Here is a 24092-nt window from a genome sequence, read left to right on the forward strand (position 1 = left end):
GGAACTTGCTGCTAAGAATTCTTGGACTGATGGTTTGCGGACAGACCTTCTAGTGCTATTCTAAAGTTGTTTTGTTTTGTTGGGGTTTTTTAGATTTATTTATTTGAGAGGGAGAGAGAGAGAGCATGAGCAGGAGGAGGGGCAGAGGGAGAGAATCCTGGAGCAGACTCCCCGCTGAACATGACCCCAGGACCCTGAAACCACGTCTCCGAGATCGTGACCTCAACCAAAACCAAGAGTAGGACACTTAACTGACTGAGCCACCCAGGCACCCCTACGTTCTAAAGTTCTAAAAGCAAAGCTCTAAAAGGACCGTGATGTAGTCAGTTTACTCTCAAATGGTCCAGAAAAATCTACTATTTATATATAATTAAAAAAACCATTTAAGTAAGTGATTAAGCAAAGCAAGTGGTGGAATGTGTTAAAAAAAACCACGAGTTGGGGCGCCTGGGTGGCACAGCGGTTAAAGCGTCGGCCTTCGGCTCAGGGCGTGATCCCGGCGTTCTGGGATCGAGCCCCACATCAGGCTCCTCCACTATGAGCCTGCTTCTTCCTCTCCCACTCCCCCTGCTTGTGTTCTCTCTCTCGCTGGCTGTCTATCTCTGTCAAATAAATAAATAAAATCTTTAAAAAACAAAAAACAAAAAAACAAAAAACCCCACAAGCTGTGTTCAGGTAATTGCACACGTGCACTGTTTTTGCTCTTGCAACTTTTTGTGTTTGACGTTTCCCAAACAAAATGTTAAAAAAACAGCCGCCGTAATCGTTCGGTAAGCGCTGCCCACTGTTAGCATGTCAGTGTGAGGAAGAGCGGGGTGGGCTTCAGTGCCCCTGGTGAGAGGCAGGCCGCTGGCGCGGGTGGGCGCAGCCGCTGAGCCCGGCACCTGTAGGCCCCAGGTGGCGGCGAGGAGCCCCGGTGGGGGGGTAGGAGGGGAGCATCGAGCTGGTGGACAGAGATCTTAGTGAATTTCTATTCAAACTTGAACTACCTGATGCTTTTTGCTCAGGGAGCAGTTCTGTGGCTAGTCAGGGACCATGTTGTTGTTGTTGTTAATTGTTTTACATCTTTGCTGGTTTCTTACCTGCCCCTCCATGGCATAGACTGTTGCAGTGAACTCGGCTTCCCAGAACCACATACTGTGCAAGCCCGGAGGGACTTTAATAACCACCTGGTCCAACCTCCCCATGGGATCAGTGCGAAAAGGAAGGGCCAGTGAAATCAGTCGCCATGTCCACTGTGATATGACGAAGGAAGGGTGAGCTTGCGGGAGATACCCCAAGACAACCCTGCTTACTCTGCTCAGGGTAGCATGGCAAAGTCATGTTCTTGTTATACTCTCGTCTTGGATATTTTCTTTGAGGGCTTGGGCACTGTTTTGTGAAGAACCTAAGAGCTGAGTATCCTGCTGGAAATCAGGATGCTTGGTTCTAAGTAAACTGGCTGTGTAGCCTTGGGCAGGTAGCTTTCCCTCTCTGAGTCTTGGTCCCCTCATCTTGAAATATGACAGGTGATTTACTCCATAAATTCCTATCCTTTTGTAGGGGCCATGGATTCCTTTGAGGATCTGATAACAACTGCTGTAGCCTTTTTCACAGCCGTGCACTTTGAGATACACATAATCTCCAGAGGTTCATGGACCCCCCATGGAAACTCGCTGCTTAGATTGTTTTCTGATGAGCGGTCCAGTTACTGATTTCTCAAGTCCTGTAGGCCATCAGAATAGAGTCAGTGCGTGGAACCCGCGTTTGCCTGCGTGGAAGAATTATCCCATCCATCCCCAAGTCACTTCTTGGGCTCAACTCTGGTTGGAGAGATGGTGAACCAACATTTTAAAGTTATCCAGATGTTAGCCACTCTTGTGGTAAGCACAGCATAAGTATAGACTTGCTCAATCAGTATGTTGTACACCTGAAACTAATGTAACATTGTGTGTCAACTGCACTTCAATTAAAATAACAACAACAACAACAAAGTTATCTGGGAGCCACATCTATGACACGCCATGAAATTGCTTGAAGTAAAGGGCCATTTACTCTTTGCCTTCGGCTAGAAAATTTCAACCTTTCCTTGCAGGCATGCTCATTGACCTCAGAGAAAACAAGCCCTTCGGGGACTGGCAAGACTCCTTTCAGCCAATGGGGATGAAGAGACCGCCTAGCAACTCGCTTGTCATCTCTATCCCATCCAATCAGCATGAGGGGAAAGCCGGCTAGCCGAATTCTACTTAGACCAGTCCCTGGGGCTATTACTGAGGGGAGAAAAAAATAGAGCGTTTAATTAAGCCCCACATGCAAGCAATCAATTCCAATTTTCCACTTCTAATTTGGTAGAATTTCCAGCGGGCATGTATTAAGACACTGTAGAGCCTCGTAATGTTGGCGGTGGGCTTACCTAGCTTTCTTCCAGTCCTGGCACACTTCGGTTCAGACGGCTGGGATGCGAACCAGAGGAGAAAGCAGATGCCTGCATGGAAGGCTTCACAGGATGGGCAGAGCTGCAATGAGGAATTACTGCGCCAGGCACGCAGCACAGGAAAGGGGCCTCCAATCAGAAGAGAGACGGCCAGGTGTGGGGTCTGATGTGGGTCCGCTGGCTGTCGAGAATTGTTCCTTGGTTCTGGGGTGAGTTCTCCACCTCTACTCAAGGGGTCCTGACTGGAGGTGGGAGGGCGTCTAGAAATTCTCACATTCTTTTCCAAATCACCACTTGCAAATGTGTAATCTTGGGATGCAGAGCTTTCTATCCACAGAGCAGCCCCGAGGGTCTTGCTGGAGCTCCAGCCAGAAAATCACAGATCTAGCCAAAGCCCCACGCTTGACAGAAGGAAGGCAGCCAAGGGCACACAGAGAGTGAAAATCTCGGCCTAAGTGAGCACCCAGGTCACGGGCACCCAAAGCTCATGAGACTCTGCTATTCACTTCCGGAGGCAGATGGCACGGGGTGAGGATTTTATGAGGTAGGGGCTTCCCTTGTGTGTGACCACCAGGCCACTATGCAAAGAGCTTCCTCGGTGAAATGTCAGTGTGGGAAGGACTGGGGTCGACCTGCGATTTTGGGGGTAGAGAGGGATGGAGACACGTACCCCCGTCAGCCGGGAGGGCACCTGGAAGAGTCAAAGGGAATGAGGGCTGCCCACAAGGTGAGGCTAGCTTGCAGCCAGCTGCTGGTGCCGCTGCTCCCCAGGGCCAGAGACTGGCGTGATGCGTGGTGTTGCAGTCAGAGGAAGGCATGAGCCTGGCACATAGTGGCCTGCACTAAATACTAGCTGAATGAATGAAGAGCAGGCAAGCTGTCCCCAGGGATGAAATGGGGACGTGCTCACACATAAATGACATCAGATCACCCATCCCTGACTGCCTCACCACCTGTGCCCCATCCGTGTCCCAGTGCACCTTCTGCGGTGGATTTCCAGCCAATAGTAACGTGCATGGCTGTGTCACCCATGGAAGGTGCCATCGAAGCCTCCCCCAGGTGTGGCCTCCTGAGGAACCAAAGATGAGACGCCAGGACTTGGCACTCCTTGTACAACTAATAATACGAGGCAGGAGGCCCTCATAGCCTGCCTCAGCTGCTCGGTCATTCTCTGTCCCACGCCGGTCTCCCAGCATGCAGCCTGACCGTCTACACTCACACCTGCAGTCCAGCCACTGCTTCCTACATCCTCCAGCATCTACCAGAAAGTCCAGATCCTCCGCTCAGCCCTCAGAGCCCACCACCTTCCCATCCCTACCCCTTTCCAGCTTCAGCTCCCAAACATCCCTCCTCATTCAATCCCTCCCAGGTTTCCGGCTCAGGAGTCATTGCTCTGGCCTCAACACACACGGCTTGTATCTTGAACAACTTGGTCCTGCTTCTGCTTCTTCCGTTGGATGCAAAGGACTAAATCTGTTCATGAATGGATACTAGACAAACATATTTAAATGTAAGTGGAGGGATGACCCTCTGGGATCAAGGGCCTGGTCTGGAGAGGCAGCAAGGGGCAGATCTTTGGGCGGCCCACATTTCTGCACCGAGGTTATTCTGCATCCGTGGTGGCTTAGCTGAGGGCGGAAAGCCAAGGTCTCTGCAGGGCTGCAGGACCCAGCAGCAGGAACGGGTCTCTCAAGGGCTGATGCAGTGTCCTGCAAGAATTAACCTCTGTCAAGGCTAAGAATTGGCTAATTGGAGAATGTCCCACTAAGAGTCTAGTTGGCCAAGGAGGGCCTGCTGTGCTGACAAGTGGCATTCCCGCCCAGGTCCCAGGCACAGCAGGAGGGATGGTAGGCCACCGGCTCCCAATGTGGGGTTTAACACAAAGGCCAGATCTGCCCAGTTGGCTGAGAGCTTCCAGAGCTGGAGAGGAGGCAGTGGCATTAGGAAAATGCCACTGGCAGTGGAGAGTGGAAAGAGGACATATTGATCTCTGCGGGAGCCCATGACATAGGGCTGGATGGGGAGATATGATCAGAAGGGTTTGCTGTGACTGGCCCCTCCAGTTCCTGGTGGTAGGGTGGCCCTGGAAAGAGAGTCTCTAGGGAGGAATGGAGTTCTCTAGGCTCGGTTCTGTGGGCATCTGGAACCCAGCCTGGGGTGTGGAAGACCGCAGGGGAGGAAGAAGAGTGGAGGATGGCTGATCTAACAGAAACAGGGGATGACAGGGGATGTGCTCGGTGATAGGCACAGAGAGAGGAAACGGAAAGGAGCATCAATGAGGTCAGCCGGAATCGTGGTGGCCGGTGGGGTCAAGAATCACAGCAAGCAAACACCCGTGGCCTTGAGCCCCTCCTAGGTTTGGGAGCGCTCCTGGGGCTCTAGAAACATCCCACCGGACAGTCTACACCCTGGTGTTCTCCAGCCAGGTCAGCTGAGGATGATGGGTTGCGGTCCTGCCCTTTTCATGAAGGGTTTTGAGTTAAACGTATTTAGTGGGCAGGGCGGTTCCTTCTGGGATCAGGTCGTCCACGTCACTCAGAAGTTCGCGTTCACTGGTCGAGGCGGCCGTTTGCAGGTGGCGGAGGCGTGCCTGGAGCTGCTCCTGCTCCTTCTTGAGCTCCAGGTAGGAGTGCGAGAAGGTGTGGAAGATGGACGTAGCTGGGAAGGCCATGATGAGGATCCCACTCAGGATACTGCTCAGGGCCACCATCTGGCCCGGCACGCTGCGGGGGACCATGTCTCCGTAGCCCACCGTCGTCATGGAGATGACGGCCCACCAATAGGAGGCCGGGATGCTGGTGAACTCCAGGACGCGGCCGGACTCGTTCTCCGCCACGTAGACCAGAGGGGAGAAGAGGGTGACGGCCACGCAGAGGAAGAGGAGGAGCAGGCCGAACTCGCGCGTGCAGCGGCGCACGGTGAGGCCCAGGGTCTGCAGCCCCAGCGAGTGGCGGGCCAGGCGCATCACATAGAGGATCCGCAGCGCCCGCAGCACGCGCAGCGCCAGCCCCACCTTCTCCAGGTACGAGCCGCCCGCCGGCCTCTCGCCGTCCTCCCGGGGCTCACCCGACACCGCCAGCGACACGTAGTACGGGGAGATGGCCAGGATGTCGATGATGTTCAGGGGCCCTTGGAAGAACTGGCACTTGTCCTGGGCCTGGACAAACCGCAGACAGAACTCCAGGGAAAACCAGGCCACGCAGACGGTCTCCACGATGAAAATGTAGTAGCACTTCTGAGAGCACTCACCCTGGGGAGGTGACAAAATGCAGAATGAGGTGGGCAGCCGCGCCGGGTAAGGGGGAGTAGCCATGCCGAGAAGCGACTCCATGTATCCACAGTGATCTTGACATCAATATCAATACCCGTATGTATCAATGTAGATTCTGTATGAATTCCGTACATACTATATCGTTGTTCTCTGTATTTGTGTATTATCTAGCATCTGTCACGATTGAGTTCCATGTGCTGTAGACTCTCATTTGTCCACCCAAATCCCCTTTTTATATAGTTCTCAATTTGTGGCTGGGCACACGGCCCACCAGCTAGATCAGGGACCACCCTTACGGCCTCCCTGGCAGCGAGGTGTAGCCAAAAAACTAAGAACACACCCACAAAACGTGAACAGAAACGATGTGCTATCTCCTGTTCCAGGACTTAGGATGTTGGCCTGACTTCCTACACACTCTTCCTCACTGTCAGCTGGGACAACGCACATGGCCCTGCAACCCAGCTTAGAACCTACAGATTGGACCAGCCCCCCAGGAGAGGATGGAGCGGGAAGGCGGAAACAATCCTGGGTCTCAGGTAAGAGCTGCTCACTCACTTTGATCCCTCTTTGCAAGAGAATTCAACATCTATTTTGTTTGTTTGTTTGTTTGTTTGTTTGGGGGGGGGCAGAGGGAGAAGGAGAGAGAATCTCAAGCAGACTCCACGTCCTGTACAGAGCCAGACGCAGGGCTCCAACTCACAACCCTGAGGTCCTGACCTGAGCTGAAGTCGAGAGTGGGTGCTTGACCGGCTGAGCCACCCAGGAGCCCCAACGTCTATTTTGTTGAAAGCCATTCTCTCTTGGGGCCTTTTTGTTACAGCAGCCAACCTTCACCTTCACTAATATCAGCCCCTTTTGTGTACTGTGCCCTGCTCTAGTGCTGTCACTTACGCCACACACTGGTGTTGTGAGCAGGCAGTGTGACCCCATTTTGTGTCCAGGACATGGTTCCGAGCAGTGAGATGACTTTGCCGGAGCTCACATGCAGCACAGATGTTCTCTCACCACTGTATGCTATTTTGTAACTTCCTTGCCTGCCATCCCTCATTCATTCGTCCAACAAAAATGCACAGAGGGCTCACCTGTGCCAGGCTCCCAGGCTCTGGGGGTAAAGTCATAGAGAAGCAGGTGTCGTTTCTGGGAGCTTGGCTCGTGCGGCAGAGACGGCTCCCGTGTCCCTGGTGCAGCCCTGTGATACATGACTGCAATTTTTCATGCAGTCTGTTTCCCTCCAGAGATTGCAGCTAGGTGGGGGCTGCTGCGGATTTGCTGTTGGCATGGTTCATGCCCCCTGCCTGGCTCCTAAGAGCAAATTCCACTAGCCACCGTGCTGCTCCAAGTATGGTCCTTGAACTGAAAGCATCAGCCTCCCCTGAGAACTTTCAAGAAACACAGAATCTTGGGCCCCCCCACATCCCTAAGGAATCAGAATTTGCTTCTTAAAAAGACCCCCTAGTGATTCGTGTGCTCATCAAAGTTCGAGAAGCTCTGGTCTAGTGCAGTGGTTCTCAGCTTTGCCTGCACATTAGAATCACATGGGGGCTTTGAAAAACCCCTGATGCCTGGGCCAGGACCTCAGATTCTAATGTAGTTGATTGAGGTTGATCTGAGTGGTAGAATTTTCCAGAAGTCCCATAGATGATTCTTTTTTTTTTTTTTTAAGATTTTATTTATTTATTCGACAGAGATAGAGACAGCCAGCGAGAGAGGGAACACAAGCAGGGGGAGTGGGAGAGGAAGAAGCAGGCTCATAGTGGAGGAGCCTGATGTGGGGCTCGATCCCATAACGCCGGGATCACGCCCTGAGCCAAAGGCAGACGCTTAACCACTGTGCCACCCAGGCGCCCCCCCCCATAGATGATTCTAATGCAAAGCCAGGGTTGAGAACCTGAGTCCAAATATTACATATATATATATATATATATATATATATATATATATATATATATATATATATATGATGGATGAGTGAAGGAATGGCCAAAGCCAGTTGCCTGAATGAAAAGCAAGATGTTGACAACTGCAGTTTTCTTTGGATTAAAAACCTCTGAAGTGGAAAAAGAAATTATTTCCAGTGCTTGGGCCCAAAGGAATACTGAATTGAAATGAAACGCTCTTTCTGTCTGGCTGCCGGAGGAAGAGAAACAGGTGTTCTGTTCCCATCGCAATGTGCCTGTCTATGTCTGAGACTCAGGTTCAAATCCCACACTTCCACTTACTCTGAAGACTAACCCTAGGATCGCCCCCCTGGATCTGTGGTTCTCTACCCTGAGAGAGGGGTGGTGAATAGAAACGAGGCATATAGAAGTAAGCAGACAGCTGCTTACAGGCGCACGATACGCTGTAGCTCTCTGTGTGAGATGATTCTCTGGTTACAGGCATAGCCTGCCCGGTCAGTGTAAGGACAACAATACCCTTCTCCTCTTGCTGGATTGTACAGGAAGGGGAGGAACTTCTTCAACACATGAGAGGTCTTTGCCACGACCACCTGGGGTTTGCTTCAGAATCCTGGAGTGCTCAGGAGTTTTGGACCCTGATTCCCCAGTCCTGCTGTAGACTTGCTGTGTGACCTTGCAGTAGTCACTGCTCCTCTCTGTGCTTCAGTTTCCAATGAAGAGGTGGGAACAGAAGCAGTATTTCTCATAGCTGATTCAGCACACCCTGCATCAGAATTCCCCAGAATGCTTGTTACAAATGTGGATTCTTGGGCTCTCATCACAAAATGGACAGGGCCCAGGAATCTGCATGTTGGCAAGCCCTCCAGTTGACTCAGAGGCACCTGGAAGTTTTTCAGACTCTGGGCCAGATTGGCCCTACAAGGCCACTCTTATCACTGACATTCTGGCAGTTTTGCCCTTGGCTTCAGGACTTCCGGGAGCCTGGGAATAACTTTCCCAGACCAGTGACCCAAGAGCTCGAGAAAGTGACTCCTGAGACGTCCGGCAGGCTCGGCGGGTCTTCCCTCTGCCTCTGGTGCAGGCATTTGGCTATTCGAGGCACGCGCCTCCCTCCGGCCTGGCTTGCTGGCCACCTCCCTGCCCTGCAGCAAGCCCTCGGCCGCATCACTGCCCTGCATCGCTCCTCTGCTCAAGCCCTGCAACCACCCGCCCAGCCCTGGTCCTCTGAGAAATGCCGCGTTCACAGCGGGGATTAATGGGGCCTGAGCCGAGGAAAGAATTCCCAGGCCAGCCAGGGTTGAAGAAAAATAGGAGGGACATTAAAAACTTACTTTTTCTCTCTCTGAGGAAGCTTCTGGTGGTATTTTGTCAGTAGGGTGAACAACTAGTTCTGGTTTGCCCACAACTTTCCTGCTTTGAGGACAGAAAGTCCCAGGTCGCCAGCACCCCTCGGTCCTGTGCAAACCGGGACGGGTATCACCCTCCTGGTGGGCCTTGTCCCCGGCGGGAAGAGTCTGCTCTGACTCCGTCACGCAGGGAAGGATGCGAGTCAGACCTGTGAAGACCAGGGGGTGAGCAACGGCCCACTGTGGGGGGCGCACACAGCATGTGGGACCACAACAGCCTGACGCAGAAGGAGATGCACACTGTGTCACCATATGTGACACTCACGATGGTGGACAAAATCACCGAACAGCAGCCACCTCTGGGTGGGTAGGGATCGGCCGTGAAGGAACATGAGAGAGCTTCCCGGGGGAAATGGGAATTTCCTACACTGAACTGAAGTGTGGGTGACCCGGGTGTCCGACATTGTTCAGTCGCCCAGCTAAGATTTGTACATTTCAGTGTACGTACGTTTTCCCTATAAAACTGTAAACCAAAACTGAAATGAAGACAGTAATAATAAGCGATCAGGGTGGGGAGGGAGGGGAGCGAGAAAGAACAAGGGTGATTCATTGTGGAAACTGAGTCACGGGTCCTCAGCGGTTCAACGGTATTCCATTTACTTTGTAAATGCCTGGCATTTTCCACCACGAAAAGTTCAAAAACAAATCAGGGTCGGAAATCAAAACCACAATCAAATGCCATCTGCACTCACTAGGAAGGCCGGGAGTACAAAGACAGAAGGTCCTAAGTGTGGGTGAGCCTGTGGAGAAGTTAAACCGCCAGCATTCGGGTGGGGATGTAAATGGTGCGGCTGCTGCGGAAAACAGGCTGATGGTTCCTCAAGAACTGAACACACGTGGGGCGCCTGGGTGGCTCAGTCGTTAAGCGTCTGCCTTCGGCTCAGGGCGTGATCCCGGCGTTCCGGGATCGAGCCCCACATCAGGCTCCTACGCTGGGAGCCTGCTTCTTCCTCTCCCACTCCCCCTGCTTGCGTTCCCTCTCTCGCTGGCTGTCTCTGTCTCTGTCAAATAAATAAATAAAATCTTAGAAGAAAAAAAAAAAGAATTGAACACACGTGGGGCGTGTGGGTGGCACAGTCGGTTACATGCCTGACTCTTGGTTTCAGCTCAGGTCATGATCTCAACACGGAGTCTGCTTATGACTCTCTCTCCCTCTCTCTCTGCCCCCCCCCAAATAACTAAATCTTAAAAAAAATTTTTTTTTGAAATTAAACACACATTTGCTATACGATCCAGCAATTCTACACGGGTATAGACCGGGAGGAACTGAAAACGTCCATCTACCCGTACACTTGTCCATGAATGTCCACAGCTGCGTTATTGACAGTAGCCAGAAATGAATCAACATAAATGCCCATCAACTGATGAATGAATAACCAAAATGTGCTCTATCCGCACGACGGAATATTATTCAGTCCTAAAGAGGAAAGACTGACACACGCTACAGCGTGGGTGAACCTTGACAACCTCTGGCAGACACCGAAGGCCAGGTGCTGCATGATTCCATGTATAGGAAATGTCCAGAGATGGCAACCCATGGGGACAGAAGTACGTGGATGGCTGCCAGGGGCTGGGAGGACTGGGGAGAATGGGGAGCGCCTGGAAGTGGGTGCAGGGTTTCTTTGCAGGAGGCTGAAAATGCTCTGGGACGGAAGTGATGGTCGCACACATGTACACTAAAAACCCCTGATGTGAGCACTTTGAAAGGGTGCATATTAGAATGTGAATTATGCCTTAATAAAAAAGAAGCCAGGGCCTGAGTCTGAGCTGGCCAGGTCGGCTGGGTGAGGTCCTGAGGGGTCCCACAACTTTGCCCCAATCCCTTTCCCAAAGCTTGGGAGCAGGTGGCTCTGAAGGGCTCTGGGGTCAGAGGATGGGCAGGGCTTTCCGAGGGCAAGGCCACTGGCCCTGGGGGCCCATTTGGACAGGCTGCCCCGAGGATGCTGCAGGTGCAAGAAGGTCCAGTTCCAGAAATACCATCTGGGAAGGACTTGGGGCCAAGGTCTTGACCTTGGAGCTTTCCTCACACCATAGGAACTTGGAAATAAAGCCAGAATCAGCCCCTTCCCACCTCCTGGTACCTCAGTGCTGGTTCCCAAGCACTCAGCAGCGCAGGCCTTCTCCTTTCTGCCTGAGAATTCATGCCCTGGCCCTGGCCTCTGGTCCAGGGCTGTTTCCTTGCCCTGCTGACTCATTCCTCTTCCCGGCTTCTCCTTTCCCTGGGAGCCAGTTCTCTCTGCCCTCTCTCCCCTCCGTTATGCCCCTTCCTGCCCCTCCCTGTCCTCCCCCTCCCAGCCACCCTGCTCCCCAGCCCTGGGACACAGAGGCTCTGGAAGTGTGGGCCAGAGGGTTGGGCATGGAGACAGGGAAGCGTGACAAAGCAGGAAGGCCAGGTGAACTACTGTGAGTCAGGAAAAGTGGGTCCTGTCCAGGAAACGGGGACTACTCCTTGCTGGCCTGGATATAGGCAGACTAAGCTGGAGGGGAAAAAACCACAAAAGCAAAAAGCCGGGTTAAGAAGAATTCGCTGAAGCAATCACCAAATGTCACCGAACACAGGGAAGCGACTGAGAGCGAGGCAGCTCTTTATGGTCCTGGTTCACAATCCAGGAAAGGGGCCGGGGAGGAGAGGCTGTCTCTTGCATGAGGTTTTCATGAAAAGTAGGGAGGTGCAAACTGTACCCCACAGGGTGACATGCTGCACCCACACAAGGACGGCATCGCTCCAGGAGGGGCCCCACAAGTTCCACCTGGTCTTTAAAAAATCTGCCTGTGCCTTCTTTCCCCGGGCCCTTAGCCAGATGCTGAAACCCCAGGCAGACAGGAGGGAAAGCGCTTTGCGCAGCTGTAATCAGTGTGCATCTCCCACAGCAAGGTCCCCGACGCCCCCAGCCGCCTCCGGGGCAGGACTAGAATCTAAAGTGGAGGAGAAAGGAGCGGAGGCTGAGCTGGCGGGTGGAGGGCGGTTTATGGCCGTCCTTGCCACCACTGGGGCTCCGGCGCAGAGGCGGCGCTCGGGAAGGGTCTGCTGAGCGCACGACTGAATGAAGAATGAAACAGAGAAGACATCTGAGTGGCTGGCTGCTGACCCGGCCACGGACCTGGCCACTGCCGTTCGGGCTCCACGGAGCCAGGAGAGGCTGATGAGCAAAGCGCACGAGCAGGTAGAGGGGTTGCAGGGGCGTGAGCTGAGTCCCAAAGGGTGCACAAACACGGCCAGGGATGGCTTCGTGCTGGCGGGGGCACGGTGTAGATAGGGCCGGTCCGTCCTCAGCACCAGCTTCCGAGTGGGTGAGGAGACAGAGGCACGGAGCAAGAGCGTGGCTCGTCCGAGGGCGGACGAGCGGCGGTGCTGGGATTTGAACTCGGCACCAGGGAGCTAGAGATTCTGGCTCCTTGCCGTGGTGCACGCGCACCTGAGCTGCTGAGGATCTGGGGAGCAGCAGACAGGAAGGGGGGCCTCGAGAGAGATGGAGCAGGTGTTCAGTCGAAGCGGCCATGAGCTTCAGCCTCCCCCAGAGGGAGGGAAGGGACCTGACCAGTAGAGCTGCCCAACCGGGGCAGGGGCCACGTGGAAAGGGTGCTGGAGATGAATGGCAGGGGTGACAGTCATGACAGAGGACACAGGCAGACGGAAGCACAGAAACGGTGGCACTCACCCCTGGATGATGGCATAAACAAACTGGGGCGTGTAGAGACCATGGATTATCACTGGGCCATAAGGACGGGGCACTGGCACAAGCCACAGCATGGGCGGGCCCTGCAAACACCACGCTGAGCGACAGAAGTCTGTCCCAAAAGGCCACATTTGCACGCCATGTCTGGAATAGGGAAATCCACGGAGGCGGGAAGCCAAGTGGTGGTTGCCCATGGCTGGGGTTCAGGGACAGGGAGTGAGTGCTAGTGGGACGGAGTAATGGAAGTGTTTTGGAAGCTGATAGTGGAGGCTGCACAACATTGTAAACGTACTAAATGCTACAGAACCGTTCGCTTTTCGGTGGTTAATTTTATGTTACATGAATTCTACCTCAATTGAAAAACGGAACAGGGACGGTCAGAATAAGAGCTCCAGGAAGGTAAGAAATTGGTCTGATTGTCTCCAGCACCTAGAAGAATGTCGTTTGTAGGCACTCCGTAGCTTGTTGAAGGGAAGGGTGAATGTTGAGATCTCCTGTCAACTGGGACCTAACAAGCGAATGCTGGTGGGACTGACATGTACTAGGCGCTTCTCCCGCATCAGCTTTATGCAAATTACTCTTTTAATTGTCACCATAGCCCCAGGGGAAGAGGGCTGGGAGCATCCCCATTTTGCAGATGACCAAACTGAGGCTCCTACAGGTTAAGTGACTCTCCTGAGAACACTGAGTTCATGAGAAGTGAGGCCAAGATTCAAACCCAGAGGACGTGCCCTCTGACCTTCCCGCTGGACAGGGATGCGCTTCTCAAACCCTGGCGGCCTCAGAAATGCCAAGTGTTGCCGGGCTGAGTGTCCAGACCAGAGGGCAGAGCAGCCCAGCCCTGAAAGCCGGCGCTGTGTGATCCTAAGGAGTCAGGTTTTAGAACCAGCTGGTAAGTGAGCTCAAATGCCGGTTCTGCCACGTAACTAACTGTGAGCTTTAGAAAGGGATAAAACTTGCCTGAGCCTCCGTTTCCTCATCTGTGAAATGGGGGTGGTAGTAGCACCCACTTCCCAAGCTGTTGCAAGGATTAAGTCCGTCGGCCAAACGCCACCCTCGCGAAGGGCACGTAACAAGCACTGGTTCTTTCTTCCCTTTGGGGATGAGCTCTTCCGAGGAAACCAGTAGAGCCTGGCTGTACCTGGGAGGTGCTTAGGCATTTGGCATGGTCCTTCTTGTCTACACCGCCTCCTCCCTCCTCCATTTTAATTCACCAACCTCCAGTGCAGACCCTTCTCGCCAACTGCCAAGTTTACTGCATGGGAAGCTGCTGGTAGAAGGTAGAAGAAAAGGCAAAAGGAAAGCTGTCTCTGCCACCCAGTGCGGCACCATGTCTGATGGAGGAGGTCTGTGGGTCCCAGCCCCACGTGTCTGTCCACCCATGTGGCATTAATTCATCTGAGCAGCTGCTGCTGGGCCCCCAGGACCACATGGCCCCCAGGTGTGTCCTGGCTGAGCCTGCCCCCAGAAGCATCTGTCCAGCTGAACATCCCCGAGGGCAAACACGAAATATCGGACAGGCTTGGTGCTGGAGAGAACATTGTCTTTTTATGTAAATGTAAGGTGCAGTCTTGAAAAAAACAAAGGCCGCCTCCCCAGCCTCCCAGTTCTCTAGATTACCTTCTAAACAGGGAAACACACTTTTTTTGAGGGCAGCACCTCCCAGCCTCTCTCCAGGCAGCAAGCACACACGGAGGTGGTTTCCACAAGGTGAAAACACAGAGATGCACCCCGGGTGTGGCCATTGGCCCCTTTTATCCTAGGAGCAAAGGGCAGCCTGGCTCCCGAGCCCAGACTTGGGGCTGCTGGTCCTGCAGGCCTCCCAGTGACCCCTGATTTGAGCTCCTGAGTACCCCGTCAGCCAAGCCTGGGTTCAAACCTTGGGCAATTTTCAAAGCATTAGGCTTTGAAAAGACCTTGTCCCTCTGCACAGTCTAAATCCTGGCTTCCGGGAAATCCCCGAGGAAGAGGTTTGTGGAAATCTAGGGGTCCTTTGTCAGCAGCTGGGATCAAGGGCACCCTTCTGGGGGCGGGGCACAGAAGCCACTTATTTTGTCTTAATTTTTTACTGCAGTGCCCAAATGTAAATATTTCTGTGAACAAGCAGGCTCTTAAATCACATGATTTGGTGCTAAAGGATAAAATACTGTCTCCGTTTGGAGCCAGAGTCTTCCCCCTTGGGAAAAAAAAGCTGTTTGAAAGTCGAAACGTTTTGGTTGGTTTGCTTTAGGACAAAACATTTATAGGTTGCACAAAGTAGATTTTATTCAACAAATATTTATTGAGAGCATACCCTGTGTGAGGCAGGGGCTGGCTCTCCATCTAAGTCCTTTCTTTCTGGAAAGTTCTCTGATCCTACCGTATTGCCCTGGGATATATCTTTAAGGGAAAGGAACTTCTGTCGACTGACAACGATCATGGGCCATACGCAGCGTTCATTATCTTGTATGTGTTCTATTTATCAGCTCCCTCCATCTGCCATAGTGTAAGTTCCATAATTAAGGTGATGGGGAGCCATGGAGGAATGTAGAACAGGATGGGAGCAACATTTTCAATTAGGAAACAAATCCAGTTCTCAGTTCGAAGCTCTGCAATAAACTTCCCAATGAAATGTTAAGCTCTTATCTCATTTCTCAGACTCCCTGGCCCCTGGGGGTCTCCCAGGAGTGAGCAAGAAAACCTTTCTGCTATTGCCTCCTGGGGCGGAGTCACTTAGAAGTTAACTCATCTCTGAGTTATCCCCATCCGGTGAGACTGACTGGGAGGCTCAGGAGCCAAGTAACCTGGAGGAGTCTTGGCCCTCCTCTGCATCTTTGCTCTGTAGCTCTAAGAAAGCTAAAGGCCCCGTGCCTCACTTTCTCCACCTGAACGTGGAGCTGGGATGCCCACGAGAACGTTGGCTCGAGGAGGCAGGGATTTGGGTCAGGGACAGTGCATGGCGCATAGCAGCTGCTCAAACACATAATGAGAGCACTGAGTGTGTGAACCCTCACGGCGATGTTACCCGTTTTACAGAGGAAGAAACTGAGGTTCAGAGGGGTGAAGCAATTTGCCTGTGGTCACAGAGCTGGGAGAGACAAGCCGGGCCTGCCTGGCCGGTGAACACCAGGGGTAGCTTTGTTAATACCGAGTCCACTATGAGGCAGAGCCACCTCATGACTTTTGCGGCCCTCGGGACTCCATGGGTCTTTTCCTCCAAAAAAATAAATAAAATAAAATAAAATTAAAAATCATCTTTCACAACTGCACTGATCTAAAAATGCATCCAATCCAGGCTAGATAACAATCCCTTTTTCTGTTGTTTCAAAAGGTGCTTAGACGTTTCCACAGGCCCTAAGTCTCGTGGGTCCCCCCCTGGGGGTCAGGGGCTACTCACCTTGTCCTCCTCGGCCCTCAGGTCGGGCATGGTGCTGACGCACAGGCTGACCGCGGTGGTGGCCACGAAGAGGATGGACAGACAAGCAAAGACCTTGCCGGGCAGCCCCGAGCGCGGGTTTTCCACCGTCTCGCGCAGCCAGTGCATGAAGACCCCCCAGCGCGAGGGGTCCCCCGCGGGGCGCCGCGCCTCCTGCCGCAGGTGCAGCGTCCCCTGCTGGCGCAGCTCGGCCAGCTCCTCCAGCCTCCGGAGCAGCTCGCGCAGGCAGCATTTCTCCAGGTGGGCCTCCTCGATGCCCCAGTAGGCCAGCTCTTCCCGGAAGGACAGCACGCACGTCTCCCGCAGCAGGGCCAGCCTGCCGGCCGCCAGGAAGCTCACGATCATGCTGAAGGCACTGGGGCTCCGGTCGAAGAAGAACTCCTGGTTGTCCTCGTCGTAATCGTCGCAGAGCTGCGCGATCTCCTCGTGGTTCCGGCACAACCTGAGCCGGCTCAGGCGGCTCAGCGGGAACTCGTCCAGCGTGCTCCAGGGGAGGACGTACCGCCGGCCCCCGACGTTGACCAGGATCTCCTTCTTCAGGTCGGCGGCCGGGGAGGCGTCCAGGGCGCCCACCTTGCGGGCCCTGCGGTAGTAAAGGCCCTTGGCGGAGGGCGGCGGCAGGCGGCCCGGCAGGAGCGGACTCAGGGGGCTGCAGGAGCCCCGGTGGCGGTGGCGGGGAGGCAGGCCCCTGGCTCTGAAGGGCATGGGCATCGCTGGAGATGTCCTGCACGGGGGTGGGTGAGGGCAAGACGGGGAGAAATCAGTCTCGGGCGGGGTCCTAGACAGCGCCGACATTGCCTCCCTTTCGCTTGGCTGCAACTGCGTTATGTATCCTTCATTTTTCACATCTTCCACCCAACACAGATTTACTGAGCTCCCATTATGTGCCTGGGGTCTATCCAGGAGATGATGGCATCCCTTCCCTGGTCAGAGCTGTGCTGCTCCCAGGCTCTGTGGTCTTGGGCATGTGGCTTAACCTCTCTGATCTCAGTTTCATTCATGCCAATGACAAGACTGGTACCAATCTTACAAGGTGAAATAGAGCTTAGGCGTGTAAGAGTTCACTGCCAGGTTCTGATCCCTTAGGGACTGCGGGCACAGGTGGATTACTCAGCTGCTCTGAGCCCTTTGCCTCATCTGTACACACCGGGGTAGTTTGAGGACCCACCTCACTGGGCACGGTGAGGGTTACATGTGGTAATCTACATGAAGCATTTATTCGGAACACTTCTAGATGCTTCTGAGGTGCCAGGCACCAATCTACATGCTTCCTCTATATTAGCTCACCTCGACAACTCCACAAGGTAAACATTAGCATCCCCATTTCACAGATGAGGAAATCGAGGCACAGAAAGGTTAAGTAACAAGGAAAGTGACAGTGCTTGGCACTGTCTGCCTCTCAGGAGCGGCTGCACAATGATCTTATTTCCTTCCTCCTTTGGAGGACTTTGCCATCAATGACAGCCCTCCTCCGTGTTCATGGGGTGCTTGCCTCAGCCACCCTTGCTGTGTAACCTTGAACCAGTTACTCCCCCTCTCTGGGCCTCGGTCTTGTTATCTGCAAAGTGAAGGGGTCTCTAATGCTCTCTCCATTTCAGACCTATTTGAGGCGCTTGACTGAGAATAGAGTTTTCGATTTAGCCCATGCATTTAAAAAGCCATCTCCACAACCTCCGTCCTCCTCGGCACCCCGCAACCATTTCCTACGTTATTCATTCTAGCCAGAGCTGTTTCCAAAGCATCTATAACCTTACATTCCGATATGCACTCCAATCAAGGGAAGAGCTCGGCAGCCGAATGGAAATAAAAGTTCCTCTCAATTTCAGAGCCAGTTGGATTCCGGCAGGCAGCGAAGAGTTGAATCACAGCCCGTGCATTTCACACTTGATCACCACGCAGCGTCCTGTTACTCCGCATGCATTACTTCCTTTACAACGTATGGCCGGAGGAAGAAAAGCAGCCTGCAGAGAGAAGACTATTCTGAAATCTGGGGAGTCCCTCCCGAGTGTTCACATTTTCTGAGTGCAAGCCCCCAGACCCAGAGAACTGAAGTGACTTGTCCAAGGTCACACAGCAAATCCAAATCCAACCCAGGACTCTGTCTCCCAGCCTGGAGCTCTTTCTAGAACACCGCCCCCCCCCCAAAAAAAAACACCTCTGCCCTGTCTGCATTCCCTGTACAAACCCAACTTTGCGATCCACTGCCCCCCGGAAACAGTCGGCACACAAATCTCCATCCAGAGCCCAGGAAAGGTATTCGTTCAAAACAGCACTTTGGACAAGGCTGTTCGCAGTGTCCTGTAAGCCCCCAGCCCTGCAGCAAACCCTAACTTCTTCCCCCAAGTTCAGCTCACCTTCCTGTCTCAGGGAGCCCTTTTCCAGCTGGTTCTCTGCCGGGCAAGGGGATCCCATGTCTCGATGGCCAGGGAAGAAAGGCTCATGGTGGGGATGAAGGAGACAAAAAGAAAAATTCCAAACACGGCAGTTTCTGGCAGAGTTAGTTTCCAACCTTTCTTCCCCTGCCTCCTCCTGAAAGCGGAGGTACGGCCACTCCGCATCTCTCTCCAGCAGCCGCGGAACAGCCCCGGGGCAGCGGGCTGGGCTTTTCACAAGGACTCTTCCCCTGTGAGAGGTGAGAGTCTGAGGGGTTCCTGCTGGGAGGGAGCCGGCCAGCTGTCCTGCTCCAGCAGCGGGCTCTGTGCTCTGAGCCCCACGGGGACAGCCGGTGTGGTCCTGCAAGGGAAGCGGGGGCGGAGGGGGGGGAAATGGCTCAGAAATAATCTCTCCATCACCAGGCTGCCGCGAGGAGCCGCGGCAGCCGCTGCTCTGCCAAGCGCCTGGGAGGCGAGGAGAGCTGTCCTTCCCTCCCCTCCAAGGAGGAGCATAACTCGGAAGTGGCAGAGGGCAACTTGGGGCCGGGACATCTGCAGCTACCTGTCCCCACACCCTGGAGGCTCCGGGGGGTGCCGATGACGGGGAGGTACTCAGGTAAAGGCTGCCAGAGGAACTCTCCTGCTTCTCAGCACCCCAGGGCCAGGCTCAGTCAGAGGAGCCCAGCGTCCGAGCACTGGGTGGGAGCTCTGGAGGCTGAGAGCTGGACTAGGAGGAGGGGTGAGGCTGGAGTCACACACACCCGGATCCCTGCTCCCGTGCGAATGGCTGCGTGACCTCGGGCAGGTAACTTAGTGCCTCTGAGCCTCAGTTTCCTTGTTCGTAAAATGTGTGGGAATGAGAGGGGTTCAGAGAGGGCACCCCAGAAGCCAAGAAGAGGCTTCTGCTGTGGGTTTGGCTTCCCGGTTGGTGAAGAGGAATAGGCCCAATTCCGAGACCTGGGTCCTAGCCTTGGCTCTGCACCGCCATGCTGTGTGTCCTTGGTCAGTCCCTTCACATCTCTGGGCCTCGGTTTTCTCACCGGTCAGCTGAGGACAGTCGGAGCCGTGGTGGTGCCGACTGCAGAGCCATCTTTCCCTGAAGGTGCTCAATGGACATTGGCTCTTCTTAATTTTCTTAAGAGGTTCTAGGGCCCAGTCTCTTGGCTTCCGAAGGTGAGTTATTATCAGTTCCATTTAGCAGATGAGGCCCGGAGGTCCAGGCGAGAGGTTTGCTCAAGGTCACCTTGCTGGTTGGAATCTGTGCAGGACAGAGACTTTGAGTTCTGATGCAAGGGTTTGGGAGTACGGACATCCAAGGGTGGGCCTTTTGCAGCTACCTGGAGGGGTGGCTGCAGCTGCTGTCCTGAGTGGGCTCTCCGTGGCCCGGGCCATGGGGATAAATCCAGGCAGGAGCAAGGAGCCACAGGAATAGAGGTGGTTGAGGGCAGTGGCTTTCACATTGCATTGTGTGACACCCAAGCAAGCTGCAGCTATGATCACGGGGCCCAGGACAAGGGTGACAAAGGGTGGGACACGGGGACGAGACTCCCTGCCTCAATGGGGTGGCTCTTCTCTGACTGGTGTCCCGTGGTGAGTGTCTAAGTGTGACTCCAAAAATACCCAGGCTCCACATGGCCCGGTCTTCACACTTCGCCCACTCAGGGAGACCCCAGGACACCTGTCAGTGGTGGACACACTCTGCTCCCTTCCCCAGACTCCCCAGTTCTCTCAGACTCCAGGGCTGCTCCCATACCTCTCATAAACCAGACTCCAAAATGATCTTTCCAGCTCATGCTGGCTTCCCGCACCCCCCTCGGCCCCCCGTCTCCTTCCCTCCCCTCACTCTTCATTATTGATCTCGCCTTAACCTCTGGCTGATTGCCCTCTGTCTCTCAGTTCTCTTTGCCTCTGGAGTGCGTGGGTTCAAATCAAGAATTTATTTTTAAATTTTATTTATTTATTTATTTATTTATTTAATTTATTTATTTTAGAGAAGGGGAGAGAAAGAGAAAGAGAGAGGAGGGGCAGAAGGAGAGGGAGAGAGAGACTCTTAAGCAGGCTTCATGCCCAGTGCCCTGTCCGACTCAGGGCTCGATCTCACAACCCTGAGATCATGTCCTGAGCCAAAATCAAGAGTCGGATGCTTAACTGACTGAACCACCCAGACACCCCCAAATCAAGGATTTAACACTTCCCTGCTGGGTGACCTTGAGTAAGTTCCTTAACCTCTCTGTGCTTCAATTCCCTCATCTGTGAAATGAAAATGGCAGCCTCCCCCCCACCACCACTGATTTGTCGTGAGGACTGAACAAGTGAATTTTCTATTACAAGGTGCTTACGAGAGTGCCTGGCGTGAAGGAAGTCCCATTTAAGCTCTTGCTGTTATTATGAGTATTATCTTAACTTCTGTCAAAGTCACACAAGAAAGATTTTGTTTAAAGCAGGAGTTTAAAAAAAAGTTTTAACTACTGTTAAAAAGGATTTTTTAAAAGAAAAATGGAAAGGGACTGATTTAGTAGAAGCCCCTCAAGTCTCACAGAGGGGAGGAGGGGATAATTGTCTGAGCTCTCACGGCCGGTCAACCGCAGAGCCAGACGGTTAGGACCACAGTCCAGTACTCTTTCCACAGCCCCAGTGCCGTCTCTCAGTGCTGTCACTTTGCCAGGGCTAGAGGACCTTTGACTTTAGCCTGGTACCCAAGCACACCAGCCCCTGCCCCAGAGCACCAGCGGAGTCCTTGCACATGGTTTGGTAAAGTTCCAATCATCTTCTAACTTAATGCCTGCCTGCCTGCCCCCTTGTTCCTCCCTTTTGTGTAACCAGGGCAGGCAGCCTGGCCCCCCACCTTTCTACCATCCTGCTGGTCTTGGATACAGGACCGTCTATGGCAGCCCTACCCTCTCTCTCTTCTGAAGGGCCGCGACCTGCCAAATGTTTTCTGATAAGGGACGGCTCACAGTGACCACATATGAGTGAGTCTCCCGGGGCTGCGGTAACAGAAAGGATAAGCACTGTGGCTTAAACCAACACAAATGTATTATCTTTCAGTTCTGAGGACCAGAAGTCCAATCTGGTTCTTCAGGGGCTAAAATCAACTGCGTTCCTGCTGGGGGTCATGGAGGAGAATCCGTCTGCAGTTCCAGACGCTGCCCACATTCCTCGGCTGGTGGCCGCCTCACTCAGACCTCACTTCTGTCCTCATGTCTCCCTCTCTGACCCTCCTGCCTCCCTCTGATAGGGACCCTTGTGATTACATTGAGCCCACTGGATAATCCAGGATCATCTCTGGATTTTAAGATCCTTAACTTAATCGCGTGTGTCCAAATTCCTTTTGCCACGTCAGTAACGTATTTGCAGGTCCTGGGGGATTAAGATGCAGGCATCTTAAACTCCAGCGACTGGCCCACATCCAGATTAGGGACCTCTGAACGTCAGTGTTCGGGGCCCCAATTGTAGGATGGCTTTGATGCTCCCCACGGTGATTCTCTCGTGCAGCCAGGGATGGGGACGGGGGCCTGAAGCCGCGAGTGCCATGATCAGGTGTGCATTTTCCAGAGCTCCCTTGAGCTCACACAGGCATTGCTAGAGGCAGTATAAATCGGTACAAGCCTCGTCTAGGGCAGCTTGGCCCTACTGATCACAGTAAGAGATGCAGGTGCCCCGTGACCTACAACCACTAGGGCTTATTCTGCCGAGAGACGCGTGCAAAGATAGGCGTATAAAGATATTCGTTACAGCATTGCTTGTGGTAGCAATGGATTGGAAATGACCGAAACATCCCTCGTTGAGGGACTGGTTAGGTAGATGGAGATCGTGAAGGCAAGAGAGAGCTCTGCAGACGTTACAAAGAACGCGGGGTGTCTATGTGAACCGACGTGTCAGGACCAACAAGAGGCATAAAGTGCAAGGTGCAGAACAGATCATACCGAAGGCGGTAGTTTGTGTAAAAATAGACAAGAGGAGCGTGTGTGTGCATAGAATACATATTTCTCACAAACAGGTAGAAAATTGAAAACTGGGGTTGCCTCTGAAGAGGGAAACAGAGAGGTTTGGAGAAGGCGTGAGCAGGAGAGGGGATTTCCTTTTCTCTATTACTTTGCATTGTTTAATATTTTAAATCGATGGCATGTGTTGATTTAAAATTTTTTTTTATTTTTAAGTTAAAAGGCATCCGAGTACCAGTGGGGGTGGGGTGGGGGGTGGAGAAGCCAGTCTGGAGGACATCATTTATCAGACCTGGCAGGAGGTGATGGGGGGAATGGGTGAATAAGGCAGTGGCTGTGGGGCTGGAGGAGGGGGAGGCCGGGAGAGTAGCGGGAATAGACAGGAGGAACCACGCGGAAGGAGCTGGATGAATGGCAGCTGGGGGGTCCAGCCCTGTCGGCAGCTGTCTCAGCCCCTGCCACACCCCAAGACCCCACTGGCGTGACCTGATCACAGTCTCTGGGCCACTGAGGTCATTCATCGTGACCTCACTGGGGAAACCGAGGCAGCTCAGTATTTTCATGACAGACTCGAAGTAAAAGCACGCTCAGATCTTTTGCCACCGAGAGTCCCAAAGTCAAGGTGTCTCCAGGAGCCGGTTGGATGACACAAGGGAGGCTGGCTGAGTGCTGTGGGGGAGCGCGAACCCCCAACGCGCGAAGGTGGAATGCGGGTCCCATGCTGAGTATCTTACGTGTTGAAGGTAGAGCAGCAATCCTGATTTTTTGGCTAAATCTCTCCAATTCTATGCGGTGCCCCTGACTCGGAAGCTGATAAAGCACCACACAGCTGAACACGCGCCCGTCTGACGGTCCAGGAATTCCAGTGCCAGGCGGGTGCCCCCAAGAACCCCGTGCGTACATTCACCAAGAGGCGCGGCGGGCTGGAAGGCTGCTCACAGCCCTGTCGCAGCCGGCACAGGTTGGCACGCCGGAGGAGATACAGCGGGTGTCCACACGGGGGAATACCAGACCGCAACGAGGATGCACACACCACGACCCTTTGCAGCCCCTCGAAGCCCCTCCGGCATGTTGCGTGAAAGACACAGGAAGGGCAGACCCAGCAATGACTCCATTGTTAGAAAACTCGGAAGCAGGCTGAACTAACCTACGGGTGATCCGAGTCAGCACGGTGGCCTCTGGGGCTGTGGAGCCGGTTCTGAGGGCCGGTCGTGTCCCATGATCTGTTTCCCTCGAGGCCCGAGTACACACGGACTTGAATGTGTGCACGTTTGTCCACGTGCTGTGTTTAAATGGGAAAAGTGGTTTTGTTTTTGTTTTGAGCGCCCACAGCTGTGGAGGGCCCGGTCAGACATATGGACAGGCTGGATTGTGCCTCGGGCTCCCTGTTATGACAGATCGTCGCAGGGAATGGCTTTGAAAGCGGCCGGGCTCCAGCCCCAGAACATCTGAAGCCTGCAGGTACCCCCAACTCTGTGCCTTTTACCTGGACCGCCCTGCCCGCCCTCCCTCCCTCTCTCCCTCCTGGAATCCTGAGATCCCGAGGATGGAGACAAGTCAGCGGTCAAGGTCAGCCCTACCACCCCTTCCACCTCCCTCTACCTTTCCTGGAAGGGACGAGAGAGATGGTTGGGCCATTTACAGCCATTTCAGCTCTCGATTTGAAAATATTGCTCAGGATGTAATTATCCCCAGC

At 53.6% G+C, this 24092-nt stretch overlaps 1 protein-coding gene across 1 annotated transcript; it reads right to left on the reverse strand.

The window, feature by feature from the left end:
* Nucleotides 1-4020: 4020 nt before the first annotated feature.
* Nucleotides 4021-17081, reverse strand: KCNG4 (potassium voltage-gated channel modifier subfamily G member 4). Its single transcript, XM_045796235.2, has 3 exons — nucleotides 16969-17081; nucleotides 16042-16804; nucleotides 4021-5663 (listed from the first exon to the last, which is right to left on the reverse strand). The coding sequence occupies exons 1-3, from the start codon at nucleotides 17079-17081 to the stop codon at nucleotides 4893-4895; spliced, it is 1647 nt and encodes a 548-aa protein (XP_045652191.2). The 3' UTR covers nucleotides 4021-4892.
* Nucleotides 17082-24092: the final 7011 nt, after the last annotated feature.

The sequence above is a fragment of the Ursus americanus genome, chromosome 21 (genome assembly GCF_024610735.1).
Source record: "Ursus americanus isolate L20-20 chromosome 21, mUrsAme1.1.p, whole genome shotgun sequence".
Lineage (NCBI taxonomy): Eukaryota > Metazoa > Chordata > Mammalia > Carnivora > Ursidae > Ursus > Ursus americanus.